Source organism: Phoenix dactylifera, chromosome 1 (genome assembly GCF_051530095.1).
Source record: "Phoenix dactylifera cultivar Ajwa chromosome 1, Ajwa_hap1_PhDact_Kaust_v1.1, whole genome shotgun sequence".
Lineage (NCBI taxonomy): Eukaryota > Viridiplantae > Streptophyta > Magnoliopsida > Arecales > Arecaceae > Phoenix > Phoenix dactylifera.
Genome location: NC_143190.1, coordinates 50026137 through 50050598, shown reverse-complemented (window position 1 = coordinate 50050598; position 24462 = coordinate 50026137). Strand labels below are relative to the sequence as shown.

At 36.3% G+C, this 24462-nt stretch overlaps 1 protein-coding gene across 1 annotated transcript; it reads left to right on the top strand.

Moving 5' to 3' along the window:
• The first annotated feature begins 4865 nt into the window (after nt 1-4865).
• LOC103712694 (protein REDUCED WALL ACETYLATION 3) lies at nt 4866-20358 on the top strand. Its single transcript, XM_008799284.6, has 17 exons — nt 4866-5277; nt 5383-5420; nt 7390-7481; nt 8341-8478; nt 8576-8632; nt 8927-8999; nt 10034-10192; nt 13301-13450; nt 13543-13798; nt 13877-13998; nt 14190-14276; nt 14357-14445; nt 14544-14606; nt 14716-14772; nt 19508-19604; nt 19698-19856; nt 19948-20358. Exons 2-17 carry the CDS (start codon nt 5388-5390, stop codon nt 19951-19953), a joined length of 1638 nt encoding a protein of 545 aa, XP_008797506.1. The 5' UTR covers nt 4866-5277; nt 5383-5387; the 3' UTR covers nt 19954-20358.
• Nucleotides 20359-24462: the final 4104 nt, after the last annotated feature.

Sequence of the window (24462 nt, the reverse complement as noted above, 5' to 3'; positions counted from 1 at the left end):
ATTTATCTGCTAAGGAAACATTTCGAAGCATGTAAAGATGAATGGAGGTATCGCATTTACAATTTTGAGAGACAACAATTAATGAAATCTCGAATGAGTTTTTGTAAAATAAAAGGTGTTAAATTTTGATTTCTCAAAAGTATGTTAAATTGAGTTGAGTCATTCAACAATTGAACAGTTGTTATGCATAGTTGTTCAGCCATGAACCTTGTTTAGATCTATCTTTTTAATAATCCAATATGTAAGTATTGATGCCGATATTCAAATAGTCGATGTGGATCATCTCCGTCGATCTACAAAATAGCAACAAGTCAAAGGACTCGCCAAATTTGACTTCGATTTAATCCTCCGATACTTAAGTTAGAGAAAGATTTTGATAATGGTGTGGGAAAAGAAAACGAATGAGAGTTTTAGTATATTAGTAACATGGGATTTCGAGTCTATATATAGCCATGGGATTCGGAATCTTCTAATCGGATGGTGTTGTAATCATCCAAAATTATGTCCTAACCATCTTAAGATTCAATGTAATAATCCTGGATCATGCTATAAATGTGGCATAACCATTTAGGACCATTATGGTAATATTTATCTTTCGGTATGATAAGAGTGGGCTCTTCCATAAAAGCGGTGAGCTGCCATCCATAGTGAGAGGACTCAAGTCAGTCTGGAATGGATGCCAAGCTGAATAGCTATCTGTCCGAGCTACAGGACTCTGCACCGACAATGTGTGACCTCGAAGGTTAGTTGCTTTTAATCTGTTTGGTTGAGTTTTTGGATAGATCGAGTTAGACTTGGTTTAATGATGAAGAGTGTCACATCGGCTTTGAGTTGGATATATCTAATTATATTATCAAGTTCATTTTCTGCCATACCAATAAGGAAAAAAAAAGAAGAGATCTCCTAAATCGAAATATCTTCAACTTTAAGCCAAAACATTATAAAAGAAAAAACAGGTCCAAGTTTTGGTGTGATAGGAGATGGATAACATTCCTTGCTTTTGTTGAACCTCATTTCAAACTGCCATTATAATTATCTTGTGTCTCAATCATTTGCATGACTCAAGCATCTAGTGTCGATTTTTTTTATTATTATTATTTCACGCAGCAATATAACCATGGCAGTGATATTTATGTCCATCTACTTTGCTAAGTTGCTAAGCTGCTTCTTCATAAATCCTGCGCTAATTTTTTATGTATTGCAGAACGAGGTTATTAAATATTACGTTTGCAATTTCATATTCTCAAGTCTTGCATCTTTAAAGCAACGTTTTCTAGGTGATTCTCCCCCATCTCTTTTTTTTTCAGTTTACACATGTGTACTTTTTTTAATCATAGTTTTAAATGCTAACTTTCTTAGTTATGCATCTCCATAAACTACTCTTATATGTTTCGCCCCTTTTTATTGCTAGGTATTTCGAAACATTTCCCACTGGTAGCTATTAGATATTCTATAAGATAAATCAATCAAATGATGTTTAATTTTTGTTGAGAGAAAGATGGGCAAAAGCACCATACAAGAACTTTAATTTTTTTCCTGTGTTTTCATTCTGACACACAATAAATCTAAAGAAACATGAAGAATCACATCTTAACATTTGTTGCCATCTATTTTGCTATAGAATACCAATAAAATTTTGGTTGAACACGTTTAAAAAGAATAGGGTCATGAAGTGGGAGAAACTGAGTATTAGTTTGTATGGCATCTTTAACAAATGTCATGAAAAATATAACACACATAGTCAATACATGTAGAAGTCTAATTAACAAACTTGTAAAGGGTCCATGAATTGCCCTGCTGATGCCAATGAAAGCTCACTGTTGGTTAAGTCAGTTCTACTCAATCACAATCCTTGATTCGATTAGATCTGATGCATCTATATATATATATAAGCATGTTTGTTTAGGCAAGTGTTATGAAAAATTTCTATGTGACACATGCAAGCTCACATGAGATGGTTAAACTTCCAAGTTACCACTACTATTACTTTCCACCCCTATATATGATCTCACAAATATAAGAGGATGCTTTTGGTGATAAACACCCAAAACTTCATCCTCTTCCAAGAGTATTTGTCTTGGACATGAATAGACTAAAAGTTAGATTTTCCAGTCCAGGTGGGGATGCGTGGTCACTCTTCTTGTTATCTATGGTACAAAGATCTGAGAAACAAAATTGGGGGCTTTTTTTTATAAATAAATTTTTACATACTTTGTATTATTTTTTCTCACCATATTTTGCAAGTCACTTCCATATCCTTGTCCTTTAAAGTTTGATGTTATGGATGTTCATAGATAGCTTAGGATGTAATCTTGACATACCTTAAAGCTCAAGCATGTTAGGCAAGTATCTTGGACATAAAATTCCTAAGGACTTTTGATTATTTGTGGTCACACTGCACAAAAAAAGTTGAAATATACTTTCTAGCTAGCTTGCTCCTTTGTCTTCTAGTTCTTCATTTCTTTATGACCTTTCTATATACCTTTCACCCAATAGTTTTCCCAATGTAACGCATGGAGGTTATGATCTGTCTACCCCTCTTGATACAAAGAAGCAACATTAATAATTGGATTTATGATAGACGACAAACTACTACCTAACCATCCAACTATATATTACTTGTCTATATATCTTAACAAAATAAAATCCCTCAATTAAAAGGAATCAACAACCTTTAAGAGCACCTAATACACAAATATTTTTTTTTTTGTTATTTCAGGAGATGACCCGCAAATAAATTTCTGATTATTGTGTCGATCCATGATTGATATATGATTAGGTATAACTTGGCTGAGTTCCAAACTAGGCTTTACACACCATAAGGGGTAGGTAGTTCATACCTCCAGCAAAAATTAGGTCCATGAAACGCGTCGGAGACTTCAAAGTTCAAAGCTTTGTTTTAGTTTTTTGATACAACAACTTCGCCGACGAGAATGCGTGACAATGCTATCATTCACCTGAATTGAGTGGAAATAGTCACCTCAAACATGTTTCAGCAATTTAAACTATCTTTTCTTTTAGGATTCCAGGCGTCCGTGCATGCATGATGCCGTACCAATAAATTAATCGAATATGAATAAGCGGGCAAGAAAACAGTGGAAAATTTGGTACATGCACAAAGATTACGATGGGCGCTAGCTGGAAGATGCTATCATTTAGGGCTCGTTTGGTTCGCAGAAAAAGAAGGGGGAAAAGTGTGGTCAACGGGAAAGTAATGAAATGCCTCTTGTTTGGTTGGAGTTTTCAAAGGAGAGAGATGGGAAAGTTGTATTCCCATGGGAATATGATTCCCACATTTCATGGGAAAGTCTTTCCCATGAGAAACATGGGAAAGTTACTTTCCCATGAGGTGGGAATCACTTCTTTTTTATTTTTTCCCAAAAAGACCCTTCAGTATTAAAGAAGCATTAAAGAGGCATTAAAGACCTAATTTTTATTAAGGGCATAATAGGAATTATACATAACTTTCCTAGGAAAGTGGATGGTCAACCAAACATAAGCACTTTGGAAATTAGTCACTTTCCCATGGTTAACCAAACATGTCAAAAGTACTTTCCTAGGTATCCTCTTCCTAGGAATCTGATTCCCAGGAATCATATTCCTAGGAGGGAAAATACTTCCCGCGAACCAAACGAGCCCTTATGTTAAAGCTGTACTCCATGGCAACCAAGTAAAATAAAACACACACAAATGTGGTACCTGCCCCCGCTCGGACCCGTGGGATGGAAAGATTTATTGGTCGGCTCGTAGTTTGGATGGTGCCGGATATAACATACTCACACGGAAGATCGGATCGAGATCTAGTAAAATAATCGCATCGGATCACAAATGAAGAAGGTATGAGTAAAAACGGTCGGCATGCCTAACACACGGTCAATTCTATCCGCATCAAATATTTTTTTGATGGGATGGAGATTTAGTGGAGGCTGCTACATGGGGATGAGCTTGTCTTTTTCTCCCCCTTTCCATTTTCCTAATAAAAAAAAAATGGTGAAGAAAACACACACCACAGTAGATGGTTATGAGCTGTAAGGGTTAGCCGATGTCTCTTTTAAGCTTGGAAGCTTCGGTAGAGATTGCGGTCTCCCACACCGCTTTGCCGAACACCCAAACGCACACCTCTCACTGAAAGGTGGGACCCACACCATGTGAGTATTATATTGACTACTATAAAATGAATCTAATATCACTCCCCCCACCTTTTTTTTTTTTTTTCTGTTTCTGTTGTTTCCAGTTGTCTCCTATTATTGTTTTCCCTATATAGTGCCTTCCACTTGTCTTTTAAGCAGCCGGCTGTGGTTAAAATGATGGAATTTTAACTCCCACTTTTGCACTCCGATTTTGATGCCGTATCATATTACCTAACTGCATTAGTTATGTCCAAAAAGTAGCCTTGAGGACATGTTCGTTGGAGGATAAAAAATTTATCCAAAAATTTATATTTTTTGGACAAATATTTTCAGACAATACTTAGATAAGAAATAATTTATTTACATTTTTCGTATATTAAAAAATAGTTTCGGAATCTATTATATTTTTCATAATATTTTTTATTATATAATATATTATTATTATTATTATGGGATTAGAAATATTTTAGAAATAAAATTTAAAAAATATTTTTTTGTTTAAGGGAAAAATGACTTATCTATTTTTTAGATGGATAATATTAATTTTTTATTTCATAAATTAATGCTATTTATAAAAAATAATTTATTTATTTTAAAAATAAAAATATAGATAAATTGATCAATGAAAAAGTTGCCCTTTCCCATTCTTAAGATACGCGTTGCCGAGAATAGATATTTTTTCTATTTCTCACTAATGCGACATCAAGTCGGCCTTTCGCACTGCCGTCTAAATCCGTCTCACTCGCAGCATTCTATTTTCGCATAGAATATTTATGCACCCTCCGTCCCCGCTTTTGTTTCTCTATTTATTTTATATTATATTTATTATTTTATTTATTTTTGTTGAATAATGAATCAATGGGGAAAACTTGACGAAGGGCGGAAGGCAAGGAACCACCAACTCCCCTCAACCGCTCCCCTCCTCCTCCTTTGCCTTCCCCGCTGGTGAGGGCGACTTATCTTCCTACTTCCCCACCCAACATCTCTTTTTTATCTTGGTGGCCCTCGGTTTGCTTCAGATCGGCGCTTTCTTTAGGGTTTATATATCTCTCCTTCCCCAACCACTCGATTCCTCGTATCGATGAAGTTTCGTCTCTGATCCCGCCGGAAGTCTAGGAGGAAGAAGAAGAATCGCTTCTCCTCAGAGGTAATTCACTCTCATTATCTTTTCCTCTTTCGTTATTTCTTGCATAGTAGATTGTCTGGGTTTTGATTCAGTTATTTCTTCATTGATTTTTGATGCGCAATTCAGAGAACATGGCGGTGTCTGGCCCTGTGACTCCCGGACAGGTATGCAGTTCTTTCATTTGTTAGGGAACGATAATTGGATTGATCGAGTAGTTGATGAGGAAGGAGATCGATTTATTATTTTCTTTGCTTTTGAGATATAATAGATCAGTTTTACTTCTTGGGACGGTTTTGGAATGGTACCGGATTTGGAGTTGGTTTTGGTTGCTATGATCTAGTGCTGTCGGCAGATTTGTGAGTCTTATTTGGTTAATCTGTCTTGTATGGTGGTGACCGGTGATCATCAATTTTAAGCACGGTCGTGATCTTTACTGTTTAGCTGCTTGATCAATTCATTTGGTTGAATCGATTTCTTTTTTTTTTTTTTAATATTCTCTTATACTGCTTTTTCCAACATCGTTTAATGGTTTTGACTTTTGAAATGAAGGAACAGCGATTTTTCAGCTACATTGCCCGTTGGCATAGACTAGCTGGGCCATTCTTTGGATCCTTCCCTACCCTCGGGTGTATGGACCCTTCCCTACCCTCGGGTTTATGGACCCTTCCCTACCATTGGGTGTATAGACACTGTCCATCTTTTTTGTTTCACATACACCAGTCAAGAAATATTCGAGATAACGAGTGATATCAGATTATTTTCATCCAACTAAACCTCTGACATGGTGCAAATCAAACCACTGTCTATGCCTTCTTATTCATTTCTGTCTGTTTACTATGCCTTGCAGTGTGTTAAATAAATTGGGAAAACTTTACAGTGATACTTGGGGAAGGGATGAAAAGAATCAGGATGTTCTCAGCTAGTCATTTTGGAGAATCTTTGTAAAACTATTTATTTTGAGGGCCAGGAATGAAAAGTTCAATGAATCATATTTTGGCTCTTCTTACTGAATATGGAGTTTCAAGATGGAAAGGGAACATCTTTATAGAAAGGTTATTGTAGCAATGCATTAGATGGATGTGGGAGTTAAACAAGGTTTTAACTGCTGCATGCCTATATCATGCCAGGCATGTGCTGTTCTGACTGCTGCCATTTGCAAGTGAAACATCCTTTTGACTATCTGGTGACTAATCAGTGTCTGGGAAATATCATCATTGTATTTGCAAGTGATGGTAAGTCAAGCTGCAGTTTTTGAAGTGGAACTTTGGAGCTCAATCTGATTTGCAGTTGTGCGGCCTTGGGAAAAAAAGGAAGAAGAATAAAATAATTTGGTGACAAAATTACCAATTTTGTCCTTATAGAAGTGTTGAGGGGAAATAAATACTTGATTTTTAAATTTTTCTGAGCTGGTGGTTACTTGCAAGAGATCAGAGATAGACTGCCAACTTTACTATAATATTTGCTACTTTCGCTCTTGACAAGGCGTGAGTCGTCTTGTTGGGAGTTCTCTGGTCAACTTAGATAGAAGTGTTTAGTCCTTTTGACACTACATATATTCTTTGGGACCATTATGGTGACCTTTGATTTGTGATTTACAGTCCCTTAGAAATGCTTCCATCAAGGTGCAGGGAAAAGCTTTTATTGTAATTTTAAGATTAATACAAGCCTTTGATCCTTGTGCACCTCTTAGGCTCTTAGAGTAAGGGAGCTAGGATACTGATTTTTTTGAATTCTTAGTGGATGATGGAAATCCCTTAAGTAGATCTTGGACATTGCTAGAGAACTAGATTGCAAAAATTCTCACCTGAGAGGGTGCATGAAGGGTTTTTTTTTTCTTCTATATATCAGGTTTTAGTTTTGGTTTGGCGGAATCCTTTAAGTCTTGTAAGCTTCTTTTTCTTCTTCTTTTGTGAAAGCCGTATATTTCTTTATAAGATTCCAGTTTATAGGAATATTAGGAGATGCTTTCATTTTGCGCATTGAATACATCTGCCTTGGCTTTTCCAGTCCATTACGAAATATAAAAATTTCTCTTTGAAGTGCAAATCCAGTGCCTATTCTAATTCATATATATCTGATGTCTCTTTCTAGATGATTTCAACTACCACCAACCTTCTTTTTTTTCTTTTGCAGGTTTCATTTTTGCTTGGTTTTTTCCCTGTGTTCATTGCATGGATATATTCAGAAATATTGGAGTACAGAAAATATTCCTCTCCTACGAAAGTGTAAGATATTTATTACAGAAGCAAGAACATATTATACAAATTTATCGTTCTTGAATCTTATTGTATTAATTTGAGTAGGCAGAACAGATAATTATGATTAGATATGGAGAATTGAAAGTCTCCCATCTATGATTTTGGAGGTTTGAAATTTCTGATGCTAATCATTCTATCAGGATAGTAGCTGTTATATCATCTACTCTAGTTTGTAAGCAAAATCAAATACAAGTATAAATACAGTTACCACTAATTTTGTAGTTTTTGAGGAATTCAGTATCTGGTGTGACTTGCATGTGATTTAGAAATAAAAAGTTGTTGTAGATATAGGAGATATGAAAACAAGAAGATAAAAATGAAAGATCTGGTACAGGAATCATTGTATTTGCAGCCTAAGTGAATATAAATATTGACAAGAGTTAATGGTCATTTTAGATGTCTTTTGGTAATTTTCTTCTTCTTTTACTTAGATTATTTCCTGCACATAATATTTGCTATCTTATCTATATGTTCAATTTGGTGTGAGATATGCCTCTGGTAACAAGTTGTCAACCTTGAAACTTTACATATGTGTATTGACAATCCGTGGCATCTTATTTGTACTATAATGGGGTGCCACCCTTGAGCTGCACTATCCACTCTGCAAGGTAACTCCTTTCTCAAATAGCTTTTATGCAAATCAGATGGATCAGGCTGCACTAGATCTCTCAAGACATAAGATATTATTCACAAAGAGACAGGACCAAGGCTGAGAAAATGATTTTTTTCATGTTACATTGGAAGCATTCATTTGAATAATCAACATGAGTCCAAGCCCAAATTTGAGCCCTTCTCTCAGCAATGCCATATATATATTTTTTTGCAGTCATTCAGATGTAAATTTGGTTGAATTGGGAAATGAAACAGTCAAGGAAGATGATCGCGCTGTTTTGCTTGAAGGAGGGCTATCAAAATCATCGTCTGCAAAATTTCAGAATGCTTCTGTGCGGGCAAATTTATTCAGGTTGTTGACAATATAAGTTAGAAGAAAATTTCAGTTAAAATTTTATGACCCATAAGTTGTTGAAATTTGTGATTTCTAACATCGTTATGTCTTGTAGGTTTATAGCAATGGATGAGTCTTTCTTGCTTGAAAATCGAGCAATACTAAGAGCCATGTAAGATTCTTCAGCATATATTTTAAACCTCTACTCAATAGATTAATTTCCTAGGGTGGCAATCAGGTCGGGGCGGGTCAGATATGGGTCGGGTCAGATACAGGTTAGGTAAAAAATCTGTCAACCCAAACCTGACATATTTATTAAACATGCCAAATTCCGAACTCAAATCCGACCATTTTATTAAATAGGTAACCAACCCGACCTACGACAGGTTAAATCAAGTTAAACAGGTTAAGCATTGCCACCCCTAATTTTTTCTTGTTCCTGGATTAATTCATAACCATTGTGCAGGTCAGAATTTGGGATGACTCTGGCTTACTTCTACATCTGTGACCGCACAAATCTATTCTCGGAATCTAAGAAGGTCTTTGCCTTAGACTTTGATTTGAGTTTATTGTAGACTAAATTTGTTATACAGCTTTTTTGTACATTCATGATGGTTTATTGTGCACAAACCATGTTTGCACAAGAATAAAACTAGAAACTTCCAGTCTGTTGGTGCATGATTCCTGACACTAGATACATCTATCCTTTGTTTCTAATGCCCATTCAACATCAGAAAATTCTTTTGACACTGATATGCTTGTCATAGCAACCTAGAGTTATTCCAGAAAAGCTATATGAAAACAAGGGTTGAGTAATTGGCGTTTAGTAATGGGAAACATGTCTTGAGTTCTCTAAGAAACTTGATTTTTTTTTTTCACTATGTGATCCAGCCGTGATCTTTTGTCTATAGATTAACATTAATACATTATGATGGTGATGCTGATCTTGGACCAAAGCCTGGTCATGGTGATGCCTCAGCACTTTGAGTAATATCTCTGTTAATCCATAAGAATCTTAATTATTCTACTATGCATTTACATGTTCATTTTTACATGAAATATGATCATTCATTTTGGAACTTTGGCCCTTTTTAACACTTTCAGATAATTGAGAGCCAACTGAAGTGACCACCTGGATTGGCTCCCAAATTTAAAAGGCCCACTTGGAAGAAGAGAAAAAGAAAAAAAAGATGCAAACCACATTGGCCCAGTATAAAATTGCATATTAGTCACTAAAATGTAATTAACCCATGGTGTGATCATTATCATTAGCCATCCTTGGGTTCATATAAGAATATTTATACACCTATTGCTATTTAATTATGATGCAACAATTTTGAGCTTTTCTATACTTCTGTTCATATAACAGTACACTGTGACAAATTTTATCATTTTCCTATTTTCCTTGCTAAAAATGTAGTCGGAAATTGTGAATAATCTCAAATCCCAATTGTTCTCATAGATATATTTGCTGAAAATTGAATTATGATCACCAGCTGCTTCAATTTTCTCATTTTTTTTAAAAATACCACCGAACTCATCTGTTTTGTATTGTGAACTTTGACTTTGCCAGAATTACAGCCGCGACCTGTTTCTTTTTCTCTACATTCTTCTTATCATAGCTTCAGCTATGACTTCTCTTAAGAAGCACCATGACAAGTCTGCATTCTCGGGAAAAGCCATACTTTACCTAAATCGTCATCAAACTGAGGAATGGAAAGGATGGATGCAGGTTGGTGACTTATCATTCCTCCCATTTTTTGTGCTCCTTTAATGGTAAACTAATTGATCTTGGTCTTAGTACTATAAATCCTACGGTGGCCACTTTGACTGATGAATGTTTACACTACTTCATACTCTTATGTTTATACTCTTTATTATATATTTTTATCATGCTCAATTTAATGATGAAAAGGATTCCCAGCAGGACTCGGTGAAAAAACTTGATTTGGTTTTTTCCGCCCTCTTAATCAGCTGCACATGTTTAATGCTGATTCAACTGAACTGACATTTGTATTCTTTAAGTTAGTAGAGTTAGTAGTGATTGCCTTTATTTATGTGACAAAGGGTATTTTATATTTTTTGGTTTAAAATGATGTTTATCTGTTGAAGGAGGAAGGGGATTAGTGATTTGCAACTTAAAAGAGCTGACACATTCTTTTCTGGGCAACGATGATGGAAATCTGGAAGAGAGGATAAAGATAGTCCTTTTATGGAGAAAATAGGATACTTTTCGGGTGTAGAATGGGCTAACAATGCTGATTGTCCAACCATGTCCAAGTAGTTTCTTTGGTATGTTTTATTTTTCTGGGTTTTTTCCATCAACATAGCCATTTCGAATAAGGGCTACAATGTGATCCAAAAGCCATGGAATTATAATGGATGTGCCTATCGAGAGCGAAGAAATAATGAGAGGAGATCTTGGAGATGGAAACTATGATAGCTTATATATGTGGCTTATGATCTTTATTTATGTAAACTGCGGTGATGATTGAGGAATTATGTGCCCAAGAACCTTCAGATTTGTGGAGGAAGAGGCAAAGACATAAAACATTGGGGAGTTCAAGAAAAACCTATACTGTGATGAATTGATGATATGTATTAACTTTCTCTTTTTCTCTTTCGTAGTTTGATTTTCAGTCTGATGCGGTTTTGTTGCACCATTATAAACATTGGCATTATAATTATAGTGTGATTCAAAAGGGGCCATATATTACCCAATGAATGTGCCTTCCAAGAATGAACCAAGCACAATAAGATATCTTGGAGTGTTATTGCATGAGTTGACCCTTGTCTATTTTTAAAAACATGGCAGGCCTCAAGGGGGGTATATATATCCCTAAACCATTTGGAATTTGGAGGTAGAATTAAGATTGAAAGTGCTGGGGAGTAAGGAAATCTATGACCTTAAATGATGGATTTGAGAGTTGGCTTATTCATATCAACAAAGTAACACTAACGCCTTAGGTTCCAGCACCTGATGGTGATGGGAGTTTGCATGCCAGCAATTTCCTTGATTTCCTTAACACAATCGCTTGTACAAGGACTGTTTCAATTGAAATACTTGTTCAATGGGTAAACTGTGGTTTTATCAAAAATAATTCCTCGAAACGTCAATATTTAATATTAGAAAAATTTGGTAACATGAGAGGAAATAGAATTGAAATCCAATATGTTGGAACACAATAAGATGAACTGCAAATTATCCTTTGTAAAATAATTATCCTATAATGAGAGCATACCAATGGCTTCTCTGTTCTTGTATATGAGATGACTTATTAAATATATCTAAGATAGTTATTAGTGTCAAGATGGATGTTAATAAAAAACTCTAGGATGACATGCTCTAGAGTAAGGCTGTCATAATTTGCAGGCTAGCCATGCAAATTTTTACTCCTCTTATCGGCACTAATATGGAGCAGAACGTAGCTGAGTCATGCAACGCCATAATTGGATGGTCTGCCCCTGAGACCGTTTTTATGCATGAAGGGCAAGATGTGAATATGGAAAGCCGCTTCCATTTTTCGAAAAAAACATTGCGAGAAATTCACATGGCTTGGTCAAGAGAAAGCCCTTTCAATTATCTATGAAATAGCAGACTTCACTTGAAAAAAAAAGCCTTATGATACCTAAGTTCTTGAGCACATATATTCCCCAAAGCAGCTATTGCTGTATGCAATACATACAGGACACTGGTAAGACTATAATGTGACCTGATATGTATTGGATACCATCCACATGTATCCATTTGTTTGTTCTTTTTTAATGTTTAGTGGTTGCATGAGCATATACCAAATACCTTTTCGAGATATATCATGGATATTTTGAATTTTGATGGTTGGTAGATTATATTTATGGGTCTATCATGTTACATGGGTTAAATACCTTGAATCCATGACCCATTATGATGAACTAAGCCCCCTTCAGACGTCATCTATTGTGTCTGCCATAAGTGGGAGAGTAAGACAGAGAGACCTAGCGGTAGTGTTTCACAATAGCCGCAGAGGCACGTGCATGTATCTTTGCTTTCTATTCCCCTTTTTCCCCTCGTGTCCTCATACTTCTCCTTGACTACACCCATATTCTCTTCTAACCTAGCCTGAGGTTCCCTTCTCCTTATACCTGATCCAGTGTCCCCATCTTTACTGTGTACATGTATGAGTTTGTGTGTGTGTTGTTTGGGATTTTTTTTTTTTTTTGTTGGGGTTTGTTTTCGGGCGGGGGGGGGGGGGGGGGGGGGGGGGGGGGATGTATCTCATAAGGACATCCTTTACTTAAATGCTGACCATCTAATAATGGACATTATGGATGATTACTTTTGGTACTCTGTAACTTTGGCATCATTATATGGCGTATGTGTTTGAATGGTGCCTGTATGATAAAGTTAGCATCACTGTGATAACCCACTTTGGTTGATAATTTTTTAAAATCTCATTTCTTTCTAATTCTTAATGTATTTTGACTTATCGGTAGCTTCTTTCTTGATGAACAAACCAAGGATCCATGTTATTGCTAATCAATTACAGCTATTAAATGTTTTTAAGCACCTGACGAAAAATCAATGTTTGTCATACACTATATATTTATATATGCAAAAAACATATTTTTTATTATCACATCATCTCTTCATACGAAGTGATTATTTTACTGAGGTTATTTACTTTCTCTTTTACTCCATGATTGTTTGAGGCTGTACAGGACCATGTTGACATTTCAGATGCGGTTACGGTGCTCTGCGCCCTAAAAGTTCACTGCCATAATATTATAAAGTACTAGAAGTATAAATATTTCTTTACTGTGAACAATTACTAATCATTCACCCATTAACATCCTCTCCCAGGTCTTATTTTTGATGTATCACTACTTCGCTGCCACAGAGATATACAACGCAATACGTGTCTTTATTGCTGCTTATGTGTGGATGACTGGATTTGGGAACTTCTCTTATTATTATATAAGGAAGGATTTTAGCGTTGCTCGGTTTGCTCAGGTCCCTTCATGAGTTTCTATCCCTTATTCTTTTTATGTGTCTAATTATCTCTTGCTAATAATGAAATACAACACTCATCTTCTGATTTGCAGATGATGTGGCGGCTAAATTTCTTTGTGGCTTTCTGCTGCATTGTCCTGAACAATGACTACATGCTGTATTATATCTGTCCAATGCACACTCTTTTCACTCTTATGGTATACGGTGCACTTGGCATTTGTAACAAGTATAATGAGATTGCATCAGTAATGGCTGTGAAGATTATTGGTTGTTTTTTGGTGGTCATCTTAATCTGGGAAGTTCCTGGAGTTTTTGATCTTATATGGACCCCTTTTACTTTTGTATTAGGTCAGTAACTGTGTTCACAATCAAGTTTGCCATTCGTCTCAAGGATCATTACAAATGTACCGAGTTTGTTGGATGCAGGTTACAAGGATGCAGAGCCTTCTAAAGCTAATTTACCTCTCCTGCATGAGTGGCACTTTAGATCTGGCCTTGATCGCTATATTTGGATCATTGGAATGATATATGCATACTATCACCCAACCGTAAGTTTCTTTAGTTTTGGCAGCATGCTCAATGAATTGCACATTTCCTGCTTGGATTTTTAGCATGTAGCTTGATTGATGTTGGTGTTTGAATTATCTTGAATGATGTAAATGTGTAATCTTGAATGTTGTTTTTTTGAGTTATTGATATTCTCAAGGTAGCTTAGTTTTTCAGCCTTATATCATAATAGGTTGAAAGATGGATGGAGAGGCTTGAGGAATCTGAAACTAAAGTGAGATTATCGATTAAAACAAGCATAGTTACTGTCTGCGTGGTGGTGAGTCGTGATTCTTTCTATTGAATAGCAGAGTGACCTCATCTAGTGAGTACCGGAATATGACATGATTTTTTTTTCAGGTTGGTTGCTTGTGGTATGAGTATATCTACAAGCTAGACAAGATTATGTACAATAAGCTCCACCCATACACATCATGGATTCCTATCACGTGGGTTTTTGAAATCTTATTTAAAGTTACATTTAGTTAATTATTGAATTTATATGGCCAACCTACTAAAAGATACATCTGATTTCAATCCTCTCTAGTGTTTACATTTGTTTGCGGAACTTCACTCAGCAATTACGTAGTTCTTCTTTGACTCTCTTTGCGTAAGTTACATTTATAACCTTTATGATACCTTCTCTCTATATTCTAAGCTTCAGATGTTTTCTTAGTCAATATTCTTCTTAATCTCTTTTTCCTTTTTCTCTTTGTTAGGTGGCTTGGCAAGGTCACACTGGAAACCTACATCTCTCAAATCCATATCTGGCTGAGGTATGGATACTTTTATATCTTGCTGCATTCCTGAAGCTTCTTTTGAATATCTTCTTGGAGTACTTATTGAAAACAACTGACAGTTTCAAACCTAAGCTTAACCGACTTGCCCAATTTTATTGCATGGACTGGCTTAAGGATGAAGGCTATGATCTATCACAATTGCGGTATTTTGCATATGACATTCATGTGGCATATTTGGAACATGATTTGGCATGCAAATATGTGTCTGCCAGTATGCTCCATGGTAGGCCTGGACTAACACAAGTAAGGTCGGCAGAACCGTCCTGAATCGGATGGTTTCGGCCAATCTGAGCCATACCGGTGGCTCACCGATACGGTTCTGGCAACGGAATCGAGATCCATTGTCGGAAATGGAGAAGAAGAAGGAAAGAGAGAGCAAGCGGGGGTGGGCGGCAGAGGCCGCGGCCGGTACCCCTATTTCGAAAAGAAATAAGGGAACCGGCCACGGCTTAAAAAATTTTGGAATTTTTAAGTGAAGTCGGCAAACGATTTGTTGACTTCAGTTAAAAATTTCAAAATTTTTTAATTTCGCGATTTTTAAGTAAAGTCGGCAAGCGACTTGTTGACTTCACTTAAAAATCGTAAAATTTTTTAAGCCGCGGCTGACTCCTGTTTCGTTCGAAACAGGAGAACCGGTTGCGGCCTCTGCTGCGGCCTCCACCGGCTTCCGCCTCCCTCCCTCTCCCCTTCTCTCTCTCTCTCTTTTTCTCTCTCCCACGGTACCGTGTCCTTGCTTGTCGGTACAGGCTTGGCACGAGCCGTACCAGCTCGTGCCGTTGGTGTATGGCTCGTGCCGCTAGGGAACCGGTACAGTGCCCGGTACCGGTTCCTCCAACCTTGAACATGAGACATGGGTTTGTAGTGAGGTATCCTAGGTATCTGTTCGTGCTGCATGTATCAAACCTTTCCGGTTCAATGCAGTCATTAAGTCAAAAAGCTTTGAAGCCTTTCTGTTGCTTTACTCCATCACAAGTGAAGCAGCTAATAAGCTTTATCTTGGTTTTGGAAGGCATCCATCTTGAGTTCGTTATATATGATGTATTTCAGTAACGGTTCCTGTCTAATCATCCAATGTCTTTTTTTTTTCTCCTTTACCAGATGCATTACTAACATGTAATACTATGTAATGTTATCGTAAATTTTATAGTAATTAACATGCATGCATATCTTGATTTCATCTGACATGTAAGACTATACCTTATTATCTTAAATTGTACAATAAATAACATGCACATGTATCTTGATTTTCGATTGTAGGATACTACCTTGTTAATTTTATCCTTCTTTTGTGTGCATAAAAACAACCCTAAGAGCCTTGGAAAGAAGTTTAGAATGGTTTAAATTGAAGACCAAAATATGTGTTTCTCCTTATGCCCGTGTGTTCCAGTAACACCGGCTGCAAATCCACAGCACACCAATACGTGCCAAAAGTGGCCAATGCGTGGAACATGGCGTGTATCTTGCAAGTACTAGGCTTACATCGCACCTGCATGCAGCTCTTAAAACCTTGCTTCGGACTAGACATGGTCTTATTGTATAAGTCAGAGAAAATGACATTAGGAAGACATAAACGTTGGTAATGTAGTTTGAATTTATGCAATTGGTGCACAACCCTCCAGTGTACCTCTAGAGTCTAGACTAGGAAAGAGTCTCAACAAAGAATGGAGACGTCAAGGTTGCTAGGCTTACATCGCACCTGCATGCAGCTCTTAAAACCTTGCTTCGGTCTAGAGATGGTCTTATTGTACAAGTCAGAGAAAATGACAGTAGGAAGACATAAACGTTGGTAATGTAGTTTGAATTTATGCAATTGGAGCACAACCCTTCAGTGTACCTCTAGACTAGGAAAGAGTCTCATATAGAGAATGGAGACATCAAGGTGATCTTATTGTATAAGTCAGAAAAAATGACATTAGGAAGACATAAACGTTGGTAATGTAGTTTGAATTTATGCAATTGGAGCACAACCCTCCAGTGTACCTCTAGACTAGGAAAGAGTCTCAACAAAGAATGGAGACATCAAGGTTATAAATAGTGATTTAATTATTGTTTGCTGCGGCTTTTTTGGGAATGGCAGATACATACCATGCCATGTCAATGCTTTACATGCAATAGCCTGGCAGCGTGCCAAGCATTGGCATGGAGCTGATACTGTGCTATTGTTGCATGCGGTATGAAACAAGCATCGTATTGAATGTGTCATGTCAACCATGCTGGATACACTGTACTGACCAACACGTTATCTTATGTTTTGATACAAGGAATTTTTGAAGCACAGATTATAAGACAACCAAATTAGTGAAAGAAAACCCAAAGTTAGCTTCATACCTTTTACTTATCAAAAGATATTTCAAAAGTTAGCTTGGTATCAGCTATAGCATTTAAATGTAGTTCTGTCATTCTCTTGCTGGGCAATGTTGTTTGCTTTGCCTCCAGTTATTGATCTTTAGACTTTTGAGACTTGCTTTAGTTAATAGTTCTTGAACTACAGATATTCACAAATGGGTCTCAAAAAGAAAGCTTACTCATGGAGGATGCGATGTTATAGATAGTAACAAAGTAACTAAGGATGCAATAGCTGTCAGTCGAATTTCTTTCTTGAGGTCATTTTTGGTTTATTATACCACTCTAGATGACATCCCCACGTCCTGCCTCTCTGTCCATCCCCTTTTTCTTTTTCAAGAGGCTAGGAGGGAGTCTGACTGGTGTAACTGGGCTGGTCTGAGACTTGGAACTGGATTTTCACACATGGAATTCCCACTTGTAATTGGGTCAGAAATCTTGAGGGATAAGACACTCAAGCCTCGAACCCTGGACCCTCAGTTTAGAAACAGAGGGGTGTGATCACCGAGTAATATGATACAATTTGTTTAGACTGTTGATGCACTGGACGGCTCTGGATCATTGAGATTGCTCATGATTTAGTTTTAGCCTTTAATTTTTCTTTAGAGTCTTAATTTTCAGTTTTAGTGGCTTTTAGAGTTTTTATGGCTGAGATTAAAAGATCTCACGTTCATTTTAAATGGTTAGAGGTAATTATGTTGAATGAATTAAAAAAAAAAGTTACATTGTCCATTAGTAAGTTGATGGGCAAAGTAGTGTAGCAACTTTACTATTCATACTACAGTAGCCCTGAAAAGTTACCTTTGCTTTATAGAGGGTAGTTTCAGAAAGATATAAGAAGTTAGGGTTTTCATTTAATGAGACTTATGCCGTGTATCTCTTAGTTCTAGAGATTGGTATAAGAATTTGGGTTGTTGAAAGAAAAACAGCTTAGTAAACTGCTTTTTCATGGAAATCTGGTTTTCCATCTCTTTGTTTTGGCAAAAGAGTAAACACAGAAAAAACTTTTTCTTGATTTTCTGGAAATTAGACTTTTCATTTTTCCCCAAGAATCTCTGGACATTGAAAAATTGAACTTAAAGGTCCTCTTGGGAAAAACATAATTCATGGATTTGCTATTAGTTTTGTTTGCTTCTTCCAATACGTCAAAGACTTAAAATATAAGACTTTTCCTTATTGGAGGAAAAACTTGCATTTTCATAGTTTTCTTGCAACCCAACAAACCTCTCATTGGCTTGAGAGATTTGGAGAGAAGAGAGAGGAGTCAGAATCTTTAATTTAATTAGAAGAGGGAGAGCGGAGAGAGAATCCCTAGTAAATAGTCAAGGAAAAAGAGGAGCAGAGAAATATGGAGAGAAGTCTCTCCTAATCCACTCTTCAAATCTCTCCAAAAGTGGAGATGTGGAGAGAAAAGAAGCGAACTTTCTTTTCTTGTTTCTGATTTCCAAGGTTCTCTTTTCCTCCTTTCTTTTCTATTCTCTCGTTTCCCTTGTTCTCTCTTTTCCTCTCCATTTCATATTCACATGTAAAGAAAAGGGCCTTCTTTTTTTGGTTCCTTGTGCTCGCTTTTCCCCTAGTCTCTCTTCACCATCATAGTCGTTTATCCCCTCTCTCCCTACCTCTCTCTCTCTATCTTCTTTTCCTCCTTGTATTTATTATCATGCTTGCTCATTTATTTCATAATCTTGCTGGAAGCAAACTCTATAGCTGCTATTTTACCTTTATAGATCACTAAATTTTGAATTCCTTTGCTGACATCTCATGTTATTTGTTGCCTACAAAATATCCTGCATCACTGGTTATAATTTTCTGTTTTCATGTCATCTTTTACGTGTGTGGTTCATGCTGTAATTTCAGAACAGCAACAATGACCTCTCCTCCTTGCAGGTATGCAACAGACCTTTTAAAAACTCAATCTAGGTTGCCAAAACCTTGATTGGATTTCATTGCTTGCTTGGGACCCTAGTAAATCCTTCTAAAAGGCCTCTTAATTATCTTTAGTGCAGGCCCAGCCCTAGGGCTGCATCAAAGTATCTCTTGTTTAACAATTTTGATTGGATGTTTCTTTCCAAGGAACCCATATATGATTAGTAACTGCCATGAGCATGGAGAAAATTTGTTTATTATTTTACTGAATCATATGTAACTATGGAAGGGTTTTGGCCAATCAGCTATAAAAGCAGCAACTAAAATCAAGTTTGTGATTTCTCTCATATCTGGAACACCTAAATGCCAATGACTACCCAAGAAATGTTGATGAAATTCGAGTCTTCTGGTTGCTGTATTTAATTCTGATTAATGTATTTTATGGTCAGGATAACTAGAGGGGCCTAATGAATTCTAATGCATGTCTTGGATTGATACACAGGTCAAACACGCCTAATGGTCAGCCCAAATGGCTACTTTGTTTCATTCCGGATTACCCATTGCTCAATTTCCTGCTTACTACTACAATCTATGTATTTGTAAGTCAAGTTTTTACCTAAATTGGCCAGAAATAAATTGGCCAGAATTCTTAAGACGAGTATAGCTGACACATTATTATGTGCATGTTGCAGATATCGTATCGAATCTTTGATCTGACAAATTCACTCAAAGTAGCTTTTGTCCCCAGCAAAGACAACAAACGCCTTGTGCATCATTTTATTGCTGGAGCAGTCATTTCCTTATGTTTGTATTGCATCTCATGGGTTCTTCTTCACATGCCTGTGGTGTCGGTATGTTACCCAACCTGTTTCTATTATTTTGGCAAGCTGATCAGAGCTGATTTAATTTCACGTAGTTACTGAATACCAACTTCATTGACAGGGATAACGAATTGCTTCCAAATGTTGATTTTGAGGTTTCCTCTTGGTTGGAAAAATATTCAAATACCCATCAATAAGGCAGTTTGAATTCTTTGGCCTAAAATTCCACCCTTTGAAGATCATTATGCTCCACAACCAACAATTGGCTTTGGCACACTGTTTTGGATGCGAGGAAGAGGAACTAGAGCTGTTCAGCTTTAGAGGCATTTTGTTTGTGAGCTTCAAAGCTTAGGAGTTGTATAATTTTTTGAGTGAGATGATCTTGCGATGTTGGAAATGGCCATTCGTCGCTTACTGCCCGTGTAACATGATGGGTCCCGCATTTTTTTCCTCGGAAATAAAACGGCAATTTAATGTAATCATTCCATTGATTTAATGTTGGTCTAATAGGATTCATGAGAATTGGAAGTCAGATGATCAACTCATTATTTGTACATCTACTGTTGCACTTTCGTTCTCCTGTGTTTCTCCGATCTAGTACTCCTGCGGATCGAAACCTACTGTCTCGACTAGACTGCTAAATTTCTTGGAATTAGCTTAAAGTGCATCTCAGGTTGCCCATGTATGAACTAGAGGAAAAGATTCTGAATTTTAAATAATTAAACAAACAAATAAAGAAAAGAACTGGGGCTTGTTTCTGTGGTCACATTTTTATGCCTAGCAATTTGAGGTTCTGGGACCTAGGTAATTGCGGCACCTGTGGGCCTCCCCCTCCTTTTTAAGCAAAGAGTAGAAACTTTATAAAAAGGTCAGAAAGGACTTGCATGATTAAATTTCTTAAGAAAATGTTAACAAGAAAGAAACGTGAGATTGTTCATACATTATGTATTTATTTACGTAAAATTAGGCATGAGAGAGGGGGTGAGAATGATAACCAACAACAAAAAGACCATGGCCAACAACAGCGTGCGATTGTTTTGTAAGCCATGATTGTTTTTTGAGTTGATTGTGAATAATTTATAAATAAATCCTATATTTAATAATTCATATTACTTCTTTGGAAAATAATCATGTCATTTTTGGTAAAATGGATGGCAAAAAACACAATCAAAACTATCAGTATTGACTAACATGGCCAACAATTTACAAAGAATATTTTGAGAATGTTTCTATCAAGAAAAATTCGAGAATAATTTAAAATTCTTTAATAACTTAAAGAGAATATATCATTATTATGTCTAAAAGCTGCAATGCCCAGTTTCATCCTAGAATTGCGGTAGAGTAATCAGGAAATTCAAACAGAAAATTCCAACTTAAGACAAATGGAAAATCTATAGGTTTACCTTACCCTAACTACCAACAACTTAATCTTTTCTCTTGGCTACATGGTATCTACAATATCTAGTGAAGGGTAATTGGCCATCTTATCGTTAATTGTCAATTATTGTCAATTATGATTGGCTCCATATTTCATCCATCTTCTCCATCAGTCTTCTCCATATATTAGATTGAATGAGCCGAATTGCTAAAAGCCTCGATTTCCTTGACCATATTCAGTAGTTGATGCAATTTACACCTGGAAGCTTCTCGTTTGGCTTCAAGAAAGGGAGAGGAAAATAATTAAAGCTTTGATTGATCACATAGTTCTGCAAAAGAAAAAGAAAAAGAAAAAAACAATTATCATGTGTGCTAACATACACAATATTAGTTTGCTTGAATAAAATAGAACAAAATCACCACCTGAAAGTTATCTTTCTTACACTATTATCATGATCTATGCTAACAAAAAATTATATATTTTTATAGTCTTTGATCCATCTATCAAGTTGATGTAAGAATTAGCAGTTAAAATGATGTGAGATTATATTTTTCTATCACCTAAGCATCAAAAATTTCTTAATTTATAATATATATATATATATTAACATATGTATATCATGATTTATAAAACGGATTCCTAATTAAAGTGATTCATGATATATTTTAGCATGTCAGTATACAGAATCCTTCTAATTTTTGTTTCCCAATGATATAAATTAAGGAGCACTAAAATATATGATTTTTTTTATTTCTAAATATTTCCAGTGATAGACATTATAATCAATGATATTGTATTATTAATTTTAATGTCTTACTATTGATTTTGAATTTAAAATAAATAGATACTTCCTCCTCTCATGAAGTGTAGTACATCACGAAGACAGTTAGATTCAGTGAGCTACATCATTTCTTTCCCTGCCGTCAGTCACAACGCGTCGTCTTTTGCTCCGCCGCCGCCTCCCCGTCGTCTCCCTTCACGCAGAAAAACTCCCCCAAGCGATACCAGAGACATAGCTGGGTTTAAAAGCTATCGTCCCGAGAGTTGCCGGTTTCCACCCCCAAGACTTCAGCGATAGGGAGAATGAGATCGCCCTCCGATTGCCGGAGCTCAAGCGGTTGCTGGAGGCCCTGAGGGCCGCCCGGAGGGCGGGCGGGCGGGCGGGAGAACGGCGACGGTGGCGAGCCTGGGAGCGTGGCGTCGGTGCGGGCGATCGAGCAGGCCGATCTTATCCTCTATGATAGGTTGGTGTCCGATGATGTCTTGTTTGGTTCGGTCGGGGCTGATGCCAGGCTGCCCTATGTCGGGAAGACGGCCGGCTATCACGGCCGGACTGAGGTCGGTGAAAAGATCAAAATTTCCTTCTTCTTTTTTTCTCTTAGGAGTTTCATGGTGCTCTGTTCTGGAATTAGTGTTTTTCCACCCGTCATGGTATATTATAGGAGGAGACTCTTGAGTTGCTTCCGAGATTCGCTGAGGCCGGTGCCAATGCGGTGAGGCTGAAAAGAGGAGATCCTCTGTGGGAGTTTTCTTTGCATTCTAGTGCTTCATCTGCAGTGTTTATAACTGGGGAAGGATAAGGGCAACCATATTTGGCCTACAAAAAGCATTATTCACACTACTAATTCAATGTGGAGTCCAATATGTGCCAATTGACCAAGACAAATTAGATACTAACATACAGAGTGACAATTTACTGAATTTGAAATGAATGAAGGTGATAAGAAGAACAGAAAGCAATGGACTAGACTTGGTTGGCTTTATTTATTATCAATGTGATCTTGAAATAAGGAAAAAACTTATGATTGCAGCACTGTTCTCCAGCAATTATATTAAATAGAGAAACTAGTGCCAGGTGCCTTTTGACTTATTTTATACCTTATATAGAGGCATACACGCAAGGATTGAAGGAAGAGATTTATCTTATTATTGTTCTTGCATTTTCTTTTTTTTTTCTCATTTATTTTTAGACTCATGTTGAACTCAAGTGTTGTGAGATATGTTATACATTCATCATTTCTATACTGTAGAGATGCTTCGTTGTCTCTGCATTAGAAAATATTGTCATTTAAATATTAAGGAAAAATTAATTCTCTTTTAGATCATACTCGGACACATTTAATTCCCTAATATAAGAACTTAAAACCAAAAACTTAAGAAAAATATGCAAGCATAAAATTGGCAGAATATGAAAAACAAATTTTAACGCATGCAAGATTCAGCTACTTACGCCCCGTTTGGGGGAGCTGTTGGCAGTAGAGCATAATATTTCGGGGAGTTCTAAAGTGCTGTAGAACTTTAACATATGTTTGGTAAACAAACTGAGAAAATATTTTTGATATGACAAAATGACCATAAAGGATATTACATAGTATTATACAACAGAGCATAATAAAATATAATATGTATTAATACATAAATATATGATATAGTATAATATTAATATAATGCAATATAATATTATTATAATATAGTAATATAATATTGTATACTATAGCATAATAATTTAATATAATATTAAATTATTGAACATAACATATCAATGTATTATGATATAATGCAATATAATATTATATTTATAGTATAACAATAATAAAGGTATAAAATATTATAATTATTAGCATAAATTAATTTCCATTCTCTCGATGGCTATGGGATAATATAACATAATATTAAATTATTTAACATAACATATTAATATATTATGATATAATATAATATTATATTATATTTATAGTATAATACAATAATAAAGATATAAAATATTATAATTATATCATATAATATATTTTGTGTAATTATTTATTTTATTATGGGTATTTTGGTCCAAAAAGAAAAAAATATTATAACTCAAAACTGCTTGCCGATAATTCCTAAAAGTGCTTTTTCGGAGAAGCTCCAAAATGAAGTTTCTCCCAAATAGCTGTTTTAGCTTTTTAGAAAAGCTAAAACAACTTTCCGAAAATTTAACCAAACACTTTTATTTTATCTAAAGTGCTTTTGGAGAGTCAAAAAGTACTTTTTGGCCCTCCAAAAACTTCCCCAAACAGGGCTTTAGTGTTTGCAGGGCCGGCCCAAGCTCTAAGCGACCGAGGCGGTCGCCTAAGGCCTCGGGCCAATGGAAGGCCTCCAGGAGTAGAAGCTGGCTACGAGTCTTCCCCCTTGATGGAAGGGAGGTGGAGGGTTTCCTAGCCTGCAGAGGGGCAATTGGGGAAGTTGGGGACAATAATTTTGTTTTGGGTGGAGAGAGAGAGAGAG

What these genes read in the sequence shown, in the direction of transcription:
- LOC103712694 (XM_008799284.6), top strand. Translation starts at nt 5,388, where the DNA reads ATGGCGGTGTCTGGCCCTGTGACTCCCGGACAG. An exon ending in ACATCATGGATTCCTATCAC is followed by an intron (nt 14,446 to 14,543) that starts GTGGGTTTTTGA and finishes AATCCTCTCTAG; the next exon opens with TGTTTACATTTGTTTGCGGA. An exon ending in CTACTACAATCTATGTATTT is followed by an intron (nt 19,605 to 19,697) that starts GTAAGTCAAGTT and finishes TGCATGTTGCAG; the next exon opens with ATATCGTATCGAATCTTTGA.